This window comes from Colias croceus, chromosome 3, assembly GCF_905220415.1.
Source record: "Colias croceus chromosome 3, ilColCroc2.1".
NCBI classification, from domain to species: domain Eukaryota; kingdom Metazoa; phylum Arthropoda; class Insecta; order Lepidoptera; family Pieridae; genus Colias; species Colias croceus.
The window spans coordinates 13,038,286-13,052,939 of NC_059539.1; the positions used below are offsets into that span (position 1 = coordinate 13,038,286).

Below are 14,654 nucleotides of genomic sequence, written 5' to 3' on the forward strand. Positions count from 1 at the left end.
TGATAACCTCCTCCATTTTTGAAGTCGGTTAAATATCAAAAAGGTAACAGCCCTATAGCTATACGTCATAATTTCATCGCAGGGGCTTAGTTTCCTAACTGTATGTACGTAGTATATATCTGTCAACTGTGGTACTACTGTCACTTCGCGCAAAACATCTGATTTTTCAAACTTAAAACACAGTTGACAGATATATACTACGTACATACAGTTAGGAAACTAAGCCCTAGCGATGAAATTATGACGTATAGCTATAGGGCTGTTACCTTTTTGATATTTAACCGACTTCAAAAATGGAGGAGGTTATCAATTCGGCCTGTATATCTGCCGTGATAACTAAGAATGCAGTAATCGCAAAATGGCGGTTTTGAGATAAACGCGCGAAAGACATTTTTACATATTTGAGGAAGATGTTTATATTTTATAGACCTTGAAATCTATCAATAAAATGGGAAAAAATACAAGCTTTACAAAGATAATTATCTTATATTTCATAAATTAGTATATCCATTAATAATGCGTATTATTGCGTTTAGGTTTAGTATCAGGCCATGTGAAAATCACAGGACACTAAGTCTAAATACAGTACTTGCGCTCATTACTGCATTATGTTCTAGCGCATGTTGATTACTGCGTTATTGTTTAGTATTTAATACAGGTTTTTAATGACCGGGGCTAAGAAGATGTATACATATTAATATCTTCTCACTTTTACACAGATTTAAAAAAATGCTCTACGGTTGAAACCTACTGCGGGGATATCAAAATAAAACAATTTGTAGAAGAAAATTTAGTTTAATTAAGACAACATTTATTTTAACATCAGTTAAACTGACATGTATATATTTATTTAATAGTAGGAACAATATATATACTTTTCGGACTCTATATTTATTATTTACGGCATGACTGGAATCAGTTGTAGGTGTTTCATGATATAAATTGTTATCTTGGGGCCTTTTGTAGATTGGTTCTTCTATTCCAAATGTCATCTGTTAGCGATATATCCATCAAAGAACTTGGGAAGGTTTCATCACATAACAGACTAAATGATTCATCTTTCTGATTTGAATTAAATTCTGTACAAGTAGAAGGTTCTGTTTGACGATCCAGCTTACCCAGCACCATGTCTAACATGCTTCTTCCGCGGGAATTTTTGGCAGACATTATGAAGAGAAAATGTTCTGAAATAAATCTAGGTACATTGATTAAGTAGGAAATATTTATAGTAATAATAAAATTTAAGCTATATATCATCATCACACTTAGAAGCTGAGCAATTAGCAAAAACGCGTTAGAATCCGCGGGTGCCACATAAATATTCTTAATTCTTACAATCTACTGTAAACTACCTACCTAATTGGAACTAGATTTATCCAATAGATACCTAAAGTTACCTATCGTTGGAAATATTAAGTACAGTCAGCGTGAAAATGATCTGAAGAACAAAAATTCAATTTTATCTTAGCACTCATACTTTAGAGTCTAAAGTTTAGACTCACACTATTCAAATTTTTCTTAGCATTCAAAGTACCAAAAACATCTTAGCGTACGCTGTTTTTGGTACGTTGAATGCTAAGAACAATTTGAATAATGTGAGTGCTAAGATAAAATTGAATTTTTGTATTTCAGATCATTTTGACCACTTCGTACGCTCAGATTTTTCTGATGCTGGCTGTACCTACATATTACGATTTTAATATTTCTGTCAGATAGGTAACTTTATGTATCTTTTAGGTATACGAGTATGCAAACAAAGTTATTGAAAACCTACAGAGTACAGTACTCCCAAACTGATAACATAGAAAAATTCGTCACTGTTCGGCAACTGTCATATTACCCGAGCCTCCGAAGATGATATGTTTAAAGTGGTTAAATGTATTTTCTTTATGCATAGTTTATTAGAATTATGAGTTTTATTGTGATTTTATGGAAAAATAGATAAGTAACGAAATTTGTTTCGATAATTCAATGTAAGTTAATAGCGAGGATAAGCCACACAATTGCGAATATATATTTGTTGTATTGATTTACTCAGAAAATTATATACTTAGAACTATTAAAGTGTCTTACTGAAGCTGGCCTCATGATGGATGTATGGAAGGTTAATATAAGACAAAGTTTATATTTGAAAACATGATTTTCAAACACTGCTTTATATTTAAATTGCAGAAATCTAATCATTATAATCTCAGTCCAAAGGATTTACAGAATCAGGGGTTATCTCTATTTCTTGTATATTATATCGTAGAATGATCAGAGCTTTCATTATGCTCTTATTCATTTTCACTTTCCCCACTGCTATCTGCTACCTGTGTAAATAATCATTTTATCGGACAATTCAACTTTGAAACAAAACTAAGAAGGGTATGTAACAGCAGCTCTATATGATTCCATCACCACCAATATATAAAGACGATTGACGGATTTTTTAATTTTTGGACTGACAGGCTACCGTCACCTATCGCCTGAACTGTTTTCGATTGTGTATGACTCTGAATTGACTCCTATTTATTTCAAACAAGGTGCAAGATGCAAGTGCATTGTTTGGAGCACTTACGATTCAATGATTCGGGGTGATTCGGGTATTCCTGGAAATACGATAATTAGCGAAGATTCTCATGCGCATTATTAATTTTGGAGTACTGTACCTACATATTTATACCTAGTAAGATGCGTTTGTAGTCCTGTATTTTTAGGTTATAAAAAACTAAAATCTGACTTGTCACGTCAGATGATAGCTTTTTTTATTTCAAGGTCATAATGCTATGTAATACATAATACAATATATATAAAGATAGACTTTAATTTATAACAACTCACCAAAATTTCGTTCCTTAAAAAACAAACAGCGCGCCGGAGCAGCACACGTGCCGCACGTCTCACTTCACCGAACGACGACGACGCACAGATTTGCTTCAACAAAACGCAGCACTGTATCGTACGGTTACGATCTCGCGAACTTTTACTACACACAAATGCAGTAATGTGGAGAACTGCGTTTTGACGTAGCAATTGGTCTACAGACACTAGAATAAAATGTTACAGTAATGGCTATTACTGCACTTTGTTTTAGGGTATATTAACAATTACTGCATTATTTTTTAGCACATGTTTAATACGGCGCTTTTTCTTATCATTGATATAGTTTTCATGTAAGTACTGCAAAAATCGGTAGCTAAAAAACATACTTCCGGGTACTTTTTTTATGAAATTATTTTTTTTTTATGTTAATAAACCCCTTGGGATCCCATTTCTTGCAAAAAGTAAAAATCCCAAAAATGTCGATTACTGCATTCTTTGTTATCAGGGCAGATATTTCTGTTTGCTTTTTTTCACAGTTGACTTTGTGGTAATTTTGAGATTAAAACCCGTTAAAATTAAAAAATGGTGTAGCCTAAATATGAATTTACAAGAAGAAACAATCTCAATAAAATATATACCTTGTAAAAGTAAATAGGTACGTTTTTTTCAGTGCTATATTTCGAAATCTTGTCTTTTTTGGACGCCGAAGGCTATTTTAATGTAGGTACCTACCTAAATTATTTATAATGCTTGATATTTGTATGATACATATAAGTATTCAATAATTATTTTAAACCAGAATTAACAATACTTGTATGTAGGTATACCTACTAAATTATTTTTAAAACGATAAATTAAATTAAATTAAAACACACAAAATATGCAAAAATAAATTAAAATTATTATTATACGAACATAGAACCTCCTTTTATATAACCTTTTTGTTTTAGGATGATAAAGAAAATAGTTTGACAGGCTTAGTGCTTGACAAAGTGGTAAGGTCACGTATCGATAAAAATACAATAATTATTTTAATATCTATCTTTTTCTTCCCAAATATTTACGTAATTATGCACATAAATTTAAACAAGATTTTTTAAGGTTTCCATTTTTTAGATTTTCGTGCTCTTCTAGATTGCGTAAAAAATAGATGCGGTCTTTTTGTAGCTATCATTTTGGTAGAAAATATGTCAACATAATTTAAAACTCATACTGCCATATCTATAGAAATTAAAAAATAGTCTCTTTTTAACTTGTAGTCAGATACGATACAGATATATATTTATTGAAAGGGCTACAAACTGAAACAATCGATATTTATTTAATGTGAAATGACATCACTTTAAACTTTTTTCCATACTATATTCAAAATCTGTGGATGTGTCACCCGCTACTATCGATCCCCCTCAATACCCTCGAAAACACGCTTTATGGGGGGGGGGGAGCCATTGCGAACATTTTGTATGAAGTTTCCTTACTGTATGTATCTGTATATTGTGCTTAAAATGTCTTTATGTATCATACATTGCACTTGTAAGATAATACATACACACAATATTAAGAAAAAACACTATTTTTAACATTCATGATATTTTTGATGTCATTTTTGTTATTTAAACTAGTTAAAAAACAGTTTAAAAATGTTCTGTCTTGGACGTCCGTGTGTCTGTATGTGCGGAGGATTTTCTTGTTAACACGATAGCAACCGAAATACTTTACTAATCGAGTCTTTTTTTTTTCTCTTACGCTTGAGTATGCTCAGGAATAGAACCCTTTCATTTTTCAGGGTCTGATTCGATGTGGTTTAATTGTTATTAAATAAACAAAAAAAAAATATCGACTGTTCTCCATAATTTTAGTATATCTATATATTATATTCTTTATTTTTTTTTTTTTATATATTTATAGTGTACTCAAAATTCACCATTATAAACTCGATTCTTTATACTATAAGTCAAGGTTTAAAAAAATAAGTTGGTAGTCAGTCCCTTAAACCTGCGCAGTTTCACATCTAGGTGGGGGCCACAAGAAAAATCCCGGTAATCCCGGTACCGGCTCATGTTTTATACGTATCATAAAATTTACTTGCCTTTGTTTACTTCATTTGGATTGAAATTTGAAACACGTTTAAAAAAGCGGCTTCCTTCAGAGTTCTTGTCACTTTTGATTTTGATTTTTGTTAAATTCTCCGGAATTTGCCGATTATACTTACCCTATTACCTACCTTCTCCGGGATTTCTCGATTAATAATACTCACAATATTTTATTTTGTAATAAGACTCACAAACTTTAAACTTTGTATTTAACTACTAGCTTTACGCCCGCGGCTTCGCCCGCGTTTTCAGAGAAAACCCCGTATTTTCCCTTTACCATGGGATTTTCGGGATAAAACCTATCCCATCTCTCAAGTTGGATCGAACTGCACATGGTGTGCGAATTTTATTATAATCGGTTATGTGGTTTAGGAGTCCATTGAGGACAAACATTGTGACACAAGATTTATATATATTAGACTAGCTTTACGCCCGCGGCTTCGCCCGCGTTTTCAGAGAAAACCCCGCATTTTCCCTTTACCATGGGATTTTCGGGATAAAACCTATCCTATCTCTCAAGTTGGATCGAACTGCACATGGTGTGCGAATTTTATTATAATCGGTTATGTGGTTTAGGAGTCCATTGAGGACAAACATTGTGACACAAGATTTATATATTATATTAGAAAAAAGAGATTTATAATTTCAGACAACGTTCATCCTTGACAGTTTACATTCGAATGCCGCCATATTTAAATTTAAGTCAACGTAGAATCACAAAAGTTTCATTAGCACAGACTAAAAATAATACTAGACTCTACTAGACTACATGAAGGACCAAGCTAGACTAAGTACTTCGTAAAATGCCTAACTCCACAAACATCTTTTCTTAAATAATTTTATAGTATGTAATATTAATTATTTAATATTACGTTTGAATGTCACAAAGCGTCTATGATGCAATCGATCCCTTTCTTAGTTTAATCCGCGGTGGTTTAATCGCGTACCTACCTGCCTAGGTATATGTTTATATTTACAAGTTTACAATAATAAATTTATATCGTTATCTAATACCTATAAGATTTCTTCGACTACTTCCACAAATCACTAAGTGACGTTGATAACTTATACGATAAGATGATTATTATTTATTATCTCTTTTAGAATAAGGTCCTTATCAATTGTTTGTTTCATAACTTACCCAGAAAAGAGGCCCTCAATTTCTAACCATGCTTCAAATGAAAGCTCCATCAACAGAACTCCTCTAATCAACATCAGATGCAATATATTTTGATACCTAAGTGAAGCCTATAAATGAAGAATGCTCACATAATAATATCAAGAGATGACTTTTTGAATTATTTGATTATGAATAAATAAAATATGGAGCAGCCGGCGTAGCGTCCAGTGGCCCAGTGCTGCTGGCTCCTATCCGCAGGTCGCCGCCGCGCCATCACCCGCCGCGGACTCCGTGCGCTCGCCGCGCCGACCGCGGCTCAGCTGACAGCGCAGTGCGCACCCTACGACACTTCGCAGTTCGGTTGAAGCCGCCGATAAGAGCGCTCGTACCGAGTGACTGCACCCACTACGCGATCGCGCACGCGCTTCTGCGATTCCGACGACGCAGAATCCTACAGATTACCAAATATAAATTGTAACCACCCCCTTTTCGGACCCAATGTGACAGTGACATTTCGGGGAGTCGATGACAGCGTAGAACTTTGTTATTAATTATTATGTTTGTGTTAAATCGGTGACAAAATCGTAGTGTATCGTGAAAACAGTGAACGGCTCGTATGATTTTAGTGTTTTAAATATTATATTCAGTGATAATGACATCGGGCGGGTAGCGTGATGATGCGCAAGGAGAGCGGGACGGTGTGCGCGCTGGACGCCGCCGATTGCCTGACCCTGCAGCAGATCCTGCAGGCCTTCAACTCGAACGTGAGCGAGGAGCACGCGTGGGCGCTGTTCTACCAGGCCGCGCGCTGCTTCCAGAAGTGCCTGGCCGACGGCGCCGCCTGCTTCCTGCCGTCGCAGCTGGCGCATGTGCTGCTGCACAAGGACGGCGCCGTGCACCCCGACACGCTGCTAAACCCCAGAGGTATCTCATTGTGCCCTGCTATAATATGTGCTCTATGAAAGCGATTAAAATAAATACTATAGGTATTTAAAGTTCATTCACTCATTTTGCAATTCATTCATTGACCAACTTCTATAAAACAGTTCTGCGATAAATTTGGGAAATGCGTGCAAATCCAAATCCAAAAGTCTATCCAACGGCTTTGAAATAAGAATTTACCCGCTAAAATACTTCACTTCTTCTATTCTATTTACCTAGGTAGGTACCTATGTAAACTATAAAATTCTCGTGCCGCAGTGTTAATTACGTACCTACCATACTCCTCCAAAACGACCTGACCGATTCTCATGAAATTTGGTGTGCCTGTTGGGTAAATCTGAGAATCGACTAACATATACATTTCATACCCCTAAGGCTGGTTGCAGAGCTTGACCGACCATCAGTGCGTACGTCAGTCGCGCTTGTCATAATGTATGGAAATTCATAAAACCGTTCATAGCTAGACCGACCATACGCACGCGTATTGTCATGCGTATAAGTGTCATATTCATACACATTGTTGATGCGTATCGTCAGGACCGATGGTACGCACTGATGGTCGGTGAAGCTCTGCAACCAGCCTAAGTGATAACAGTAAGGCATAACAAAGTTTGTTATTCTCATAAAAGGCGAAAATCCAACATACCTACTAGCTTTCCGCCTGCGGCCTCGCCCACGTTTTCAAAGAAAAACCCGCATAGTTCTCGTTCCCGTAGGATTTCCGGGATAAAAAAAAAGCCTATGTTGCTCAGTGAAGATGCAGCTTTCTACTGGTGAAAGAATTTTTGAAATCAGTCCAGTAGTTTATGCGTGAAACCATATATACATATATACATAATTACAAACCTTTCCTCTTTATAATATTAGTATAGATAACTATAGAAGTATAGACTAGTATAGATAAAATACTCGTGTCACAATGTTAGTTACCATACTCCTCCGAAACGGCTGGAACGATTTTCATGAAATTTTCTGTGCATATCGGGTAGGTCTGAGAATCGGCCAACATCTATTTTTCACGCACAATACGCGTGCGTATGGTCGGTCTAGCTATGATCGGTTTTATGAATTTCCATACATATGACAAGCGCGACTGACGTAGGTACGCACTGATGGTCGGTGAAGCTCTGCAACCTCGTGTGAAAGCTATTAGGTACATTCCAATTTTTTAACAAAAACCTGAAACTAGTTTGTAATTATGACATTTCAACAACTATTACAATATTAATAATTATACACAATGTGATATCGATACGTAAGCATGATTTTACATAATTTAGCCCGTAATAATTATATAAATCCTTTTCATTCTTTATATGTACATTATTTATAAATAATTAGCCAATACAAGTGTCACTATTGCTAGTCGCTAGTCGCTACTTATGCAAATTATTCACACGCAATCTCAAAATATCACTTTATCGTCCACGTACTTGTGAAATGGTCAACAGTCAACACTCCACTTATCAGTTCGCATTTCGGCAAACATGATACGGTATCAGCGTAATGTCCAAATTATTAATTACTTTTGGACTGCCACTTGCCGCCAGCCCGCCACAATCACTGCAGACTGCCTTTGTTTCCGATGCCGAATTATACATTTCTTTTCGTTTAGGTTGCAACTTGCAGTGCACTGATTAATCACAATATTCTTCCGGATTACTAATAACTTACCTAGTGTAAGATATGGATAGCTTACAACTTAGTATTCTTAATAATTGATGCATTCATTCTTATTTAGGTAACGCAACCTTGTGTATTACTTCGTCTCTAGAAATTTAAATATAACAGAATAGGTACTCTAAACATGTAAGCAGTAAATATTATATTGGATATGTGGGATTACTACGTTAGTTACCAACCATTCTATTGACATGCAAATTCAATGAGTTGGTTACTTTTTCACAGAATAACATTCCAATTTATTTTCATATCGAGTGCGCATTTCTATGTATCTGGGAGTGTGGCCCAGATCGCTGACACGAGAGACCATGTTGACGGACGCCATGCGACGCCGCGGCCGCGCCCGCGCTCGGCTGACAGCTTCGTATGCATTTTATTGTCTTCTGACCCATTTTGCTGCACCTAATTTATTAGCAGTTGTCATGTAATGCGCAGATTCTCTCTTTATCATCTTCGGATATTCTATCTGTGTGCAATCTATACTTATTATAATATAAAGCTGAAGAGTTTGTTTGTTTGAACGCGCATATCTCAGGAACTACTGATCCGATTTGAAAAATTCTTTCGGTTTTAGATAGCCCATTCATCGAGGAAGGCTATATATTATCATAACGCTAAGACCAACAGGAGCGGAGCCACACAGGTGAAACCCCGGAGCGCAGCTAGTAAATAATAAATAAATAGATATGGTCGTATCGCTGGTAAATGTAGGTTGGAAAATCGACAAGGGATTATTTTATTTGAGAGTGTAATCATTATTTGTCATTGTCACTTCTGTAACACAGGATTTGTAAAATGTGACTCAGTAACATATTGGTTTAATTTATTAATTGGAGCGTTCTACCATAGCTTCTACGATGTAGGGGAGTTTTAAAAATTGAACAACAGAGAAATACATTTAAATATAAAATGTGGATGTGTAATTGTGTAGTGAAGTATAGGTATCTTCTTAATATAATTGTCAGATTCTCGCGAGCATAATGTAAGTTTAATTTCTATCTCATAATTAATTGCGAGACTGCGTTAGGCGCTGAACACATCGTCGAATGATAACTTCTGTTACAATACTAAATTATCGGAAGCTATTTAATTTGAGACTGGATGGTATATTGAATATTAAATTCCTTATTCTTATTGGATGACTAATCCATATTATTACAAAAATACACATAAGTTTCTAGGTGAGATACGTTGATTTTCTGAAGTTTTATTCATATTACATTCATGTATAAATATAGTATGTACATGAATTGAATATAATGATATTATACTTATTATAATATACTATATTCGACATATTATGTCGAACGTAGTGCGCAGGCGAGGCGCGGGCGAGTGCGCACTGCGCCTTACGCGCATTATTGTTCTGTCATCTCGGTTTCTCTGCGCAAGCGCGTCGTGAGAAGCGTCCCCGGAACGAATGTATCAATACGCTAGATTTCTTTAGCTGCCTCGATAACGGACGCATTGTTTGCTAAAAATAACGCGAGTTTCATTACTTTAAACTATTTCATGCCGATCAAAATTAACTATGTATAAATTACACAGATGAACAGATCCAGTTCATTACCTTAATAATTAATGTCATCCTCATAAATATATTCCAGCGGTTTCTTTATGCTTGGGATTATTTTACATAAGAATCCTTTTATATGCGGTCTATTTGTTAAGAAAAAAACCGGCCAAGTGCGAGTCGGGCTCGCGCACAAAGGGTTCCGTAGCAGCAAATATAATAAATTACAGTTAAATCAACCTATCTCAAAAACTATAAGAGATACTTTGATCAAACCAAAAATCGTTGAAAGAGTTAATTAGCATGCATCACCTCTATTTTTTTTAGAATTTTATACCCCGTAGTTATAAAAATAGAGGGGGGGGGACATACTTTTTACGACTTTGAGAGCTGATATCTCAAAAACCGTTCACTTTAAGAAAAATGTTTTTTAGAAAACTTTATATCATTTTAAAAGACCTTTCCATTGATACCCCACACGGGTATGTACATCGAAAAAAAAAATTTCATCCCTCAGTTACATGTATGGGGGGCCCCACCCCCAATTCTTTTTTTTACTATTTAGTGTCATATTTTTGTAGCGGTTCATACAACACATATTCCCATCAAATTTCATCACTGTAGTACTTATAGTTTCCGAGTAAATCGGCTGTGACAGACGGACAGACGGACAGACGGACAGACGGACATGACGAAACTATAAGGGTTCCGTTTTTGCCATTTTGGCTACGGAACCCTAAAAATGTGATTCACACAGCTCAGAATAAAGAGTTCCGAGTCAACAATAGGGGTGGGAATACTTTTTGTGTGTTTTTCAAATCTCGGCTCTGGTCACATTGGATGTGCTTTGATTGGGTACCTGTGCGCTTCCCGGAAGGGCCAGTGTCGATGCATACGACAGGTAGTGGCAGTAAAACAAAACTTCTGCAGAATATGTTTTTCTTACATATTAATAGAGTATGATTTCAATTTATATCATACTAGCTTTCCGCCCGCGGCTTCGCCCGCTTTGTCTAAAACATAATAAATTATATACTAAAACCTTCCTCTTGAATCACTTAAAAAAACCGCATCAAAATCCGTTGCGTAGTTTTAAAGATTTAAGCATACAAAGGGACATAGGGACAGAGAAAGCGACTTTGTTTTATACTATGTAGTGATTTAATTAGTTACTTACGTTGTTAAATTGAGTTTTATTTAATTTAACTTATTGCGTGGAACGTGGGATGCGCAGGAACAAGCGAGCGCAGAGCCTCAAAACGATTCAGCCGAAGCGCGCGAGAGCCCGAAGGCTGCCATTGTTTCCCTGCCTTTTGTTTAGCTCAGTCCCGCATGCTGCTCGCAATCTGTTTGCTGAACTTAAATATTTCTCTTCGTGAGAAATGGTTTTGAATGCACTACAAATATATTTTGTTCCTTAAAAATATTCTTATCTCTTTTGTAGAGCATAATAATTAGGTATATACTTACTTTTCATATAAACAAAATATATTATAAAGTACATACAATAGTACCTACTAAGTCCTTTCACAGTTTTTTGCTATGTTCTTGATGTAATGTAATTTACCTTTTTTTTAAGTTATAATACCTAACTATGCTACAAAATTCCAACCGTTGTTTCCTTTGTACTGCATAAGTTAAAAGCACGTGGGGCTTGCGGTCCCATTCCGCATCCCGGGGCAATGGGCAGGCCTCACGAGTCAAGGTCGCGGGATCGATACCCCCCGCGTCCCGCCGCCCGCCGCCCGCGCCTCCGCCTCGGCCCTCTTGTGACGTCACCCCCAACGGACAACCCGAATGTTAACGATCTTTTATCACCACACAAATTATTAGTATTAACTCGTTATAAAATCAAGTTTTTTGTATATCTAATAGCGGTATCAATGTTTTTTAAAGTTTTTCTAATTTATTTGAAAATTTAACTTAATGTTGTGCTCGTGGAATGTGGAAGCCTTTTAAATAAAGTACCTTCCTAAATTAATTATAAATAAACAAGGAAATTATTTTCAAAGACAAGAAAAGATTTTCTTGGGATTAAAATATCACGTATTCGGCCTTTGCTTCTTTCCAACTTTATAAAAATAAATAAAAAAAATTATGCATATTGTAACATCATTTTTATCGTTATAGGTATGTAAAAATTAAAAATAAAAATTTGCTCATGATTGCGTCGCGGTCGGTGTCGCGATAACCTCGTGCTTCTCGAGTCTCGACGTGCGTCCGTGTAGGTATCTTTTTTATCACTGAACTTGAACATGACGTGTTCCATTTTTCTATTAATACTTTCATTACTTTTACATTCTAGTCATAAAAGTTTTCCTCAAGTCTGTCTTATCAAATTAACAACTAATTTCTGTAGCATTTATAGGTAGGTCTGCAATGGCACGGTAAACAGTATACCTTCGTATCTGTTTATTTTGTTAATGGGTAGTGAGTGATTTGATGACCAAAAATCGTAACTTTTTCACAGAAGTCTAGAATCAATAAAGTGTATGGCGATATCTCGAGTGTTAATCGGCAGCTTATCAGCCGAGTGACGTGGTATCGGCAACTCTGCTATCAGATAAGAGGCGACCTTTGTGATAGCTATAGGTAATATTGTAATTTGTCGTCGACCCTGCGCAGGTATCTATAATACCTGTCCTCTCTCTAAACTCTAAAGGCATTTAATGTGTTTTATTTACATAACGTGCTAATTTTTTATTTCTTAATAATTGAGCAAAGTAATATCGGTTATAAAATTGATCTTTGACGTGGAGGCTGGATGTTATTATACATATTCAAATAATAATAAATGACGAGTCATTTTTTGTTTTCCGGGAAAAATAATTCGTATTACCTACCGTTGTGCAATGTAGGGCCAACTTTAAAATTTTTAACACTCGATTAACAATAAAAACATGATAAAACGTTATTTTATATATTTTTAGAAAACTTAAATCCGGTTATCTTATCGGGGTGCAGTGATATGAAATGCAATCTCGATGTACGCATATACGTTATCTGTGTAGCACTTTCCTTTATGTCCCGGACTTGAAGTTATGATTTATCTTTCGAATTAAAGGAAGTTTTAGGTGCCGAAATGTATGTCGTCGATGTCACCTCTTGCTACATGTTTGGGCCAAGCTGTAGGTACGCACTCCGATGAGTCCGAGCAATGCCTGCACATGGCCGGTGAGGTGCGCTGCGCTGTTGGGAAACGCGCAACACGTTCCCGCCTCGGGGCCGCTTGTGGTGCTTGTGCAACATAAATATTTGTTGATTATTATAATAACGAGCCCGGAATTGCCGTCACTTGTAATTGACAAGCGTGTTTGTTATGCTTTCGTTTTGAGTGTTGTACGGACGGACGGACGGTCGGCACGATCACGTTGGGACGAAACGATCGTCAGGGAGTTTGGGGATCCGGTATCCCTGCTAGACGACCGATATAGTTAATTACCGTGGTCATTTGGTTACCCATTACAGTACAATTTAATGTTTATAATTAATATAAATTGCCGTTTTATTATTTGTTTATGTGTGTGGTTTTGTTAATTAATTTCGTAGTTATATATAATTATAATATTCTTAATAGTTAATATAAATAGATGGTCGATAAGCGAGTGTGTACTATAAGATAATAATTTATTATCAAGTATTGCTGATAAGCATCAATTCTCTATAAACTAGTTTATTATGTTGAATAAAATGAGTTTCTTAAATCATTAATTTGTCTAGCCTCAGGGTGTTTTTGAGGGAGGATGTGTAGTGAGGAATTGTAAGTGTTGTGAGTTTGTAAATAAATAAATCAATCGTAACGCTTCAAACTTCAAACTAAATGAAGCTATATGATTGGTCACTGGATTTCCGCCCGCGGCTTCGCCCGCGTTTGCAAAGGAAAACCCGCATAGTTCCCGTTCCCGTGGGATTTCGGGGATAAAAACTATCCTATGTGTTAATCCAAGTTACCCTCTATATGTGTGCTAAATTTCATTGTAATCGGTTCAGTAGTTTTTACGTGAAAGAGTAACAAACATCCATACATCCATACAAACTTTCGCCTTTATAATATTAGTAGGATTAGTAGGATTAGATTTAGAAACTCATTCCTCGCTACACATTAATAGTGGAAACGCACCCTTAGGAATTGATTCGACGTCAAAAGTAAATCCATAAATCCTATTATAAACGTGAAGTCAATAGGCAGCCATTGTATTGATAACAAAACTTTTGACAGAATGAAAATTACTTAATTCTAAAATATGTAAACTTTCAATAAATTAATATGCAGTTGCTTCCGCAGGTCGATAAAATGTAAGACAATACATTATATAATCCCCAGCTCATTGCGTTCATTATAAATTATTTAGTGCAATCGTAGGTATTGTTCATGATACTCGAGGGTATCGGGTTAGGTCATACGACATATTTACATACCAATATACTTATAGTTGGGAAAGTGTCCCCTTTCTATTACTTTACATTATTTGCTCATTTCACTTCACACGCTCATTCA

General features: G+C 35.8%; 1 protein-coding gene and 1 long non-coding RNA gene across 3 annotated transcripts in view; one reads left to right on the plus strand and one right to left on the minus strand.

The window, feature by feature from the left end:
• Window positions 1–779: 779 nt before the first annotated feature.
• On the minus strand, window positions 780–3,310 carry LOC123706323. The gene is made up of 2 exons (XR_006753393.1): window positions 2,824–3,310; window positions 780–1,184 (listed from the first exon to the last, which is right to left on the minus strand). It is a non-coding gene; the product is annotated as an uncharacterized LOC123706323 (long non-coding RNA).
• Window positions 3,311–6,336: 3,026 nt separating this feature from the next.
• LOC123706484 (protein spire) overlaps window positions 6,337–14,654 on the plus strand; it is a 92,454-nt gene continuing 84,136 nt past the window's right edge. Inside the window, exon 1 of one of the 2 annotated variants that reach the window (XM_045655789.1) lies at window positions 6,337–6,942. In XM_045655789.1, the coding sequence (XP_045511745.1) occupies window positions 6,693–6,942 (250 nt within the window). In that variant the 5' untranslated portion in view covers window positions 6,337–6,692. The remainder of the gene's footprint in view (window positions 6,943–14,654) is intronic. The other variant, XM_045655790.1, reaches the window with a different exon arrangement.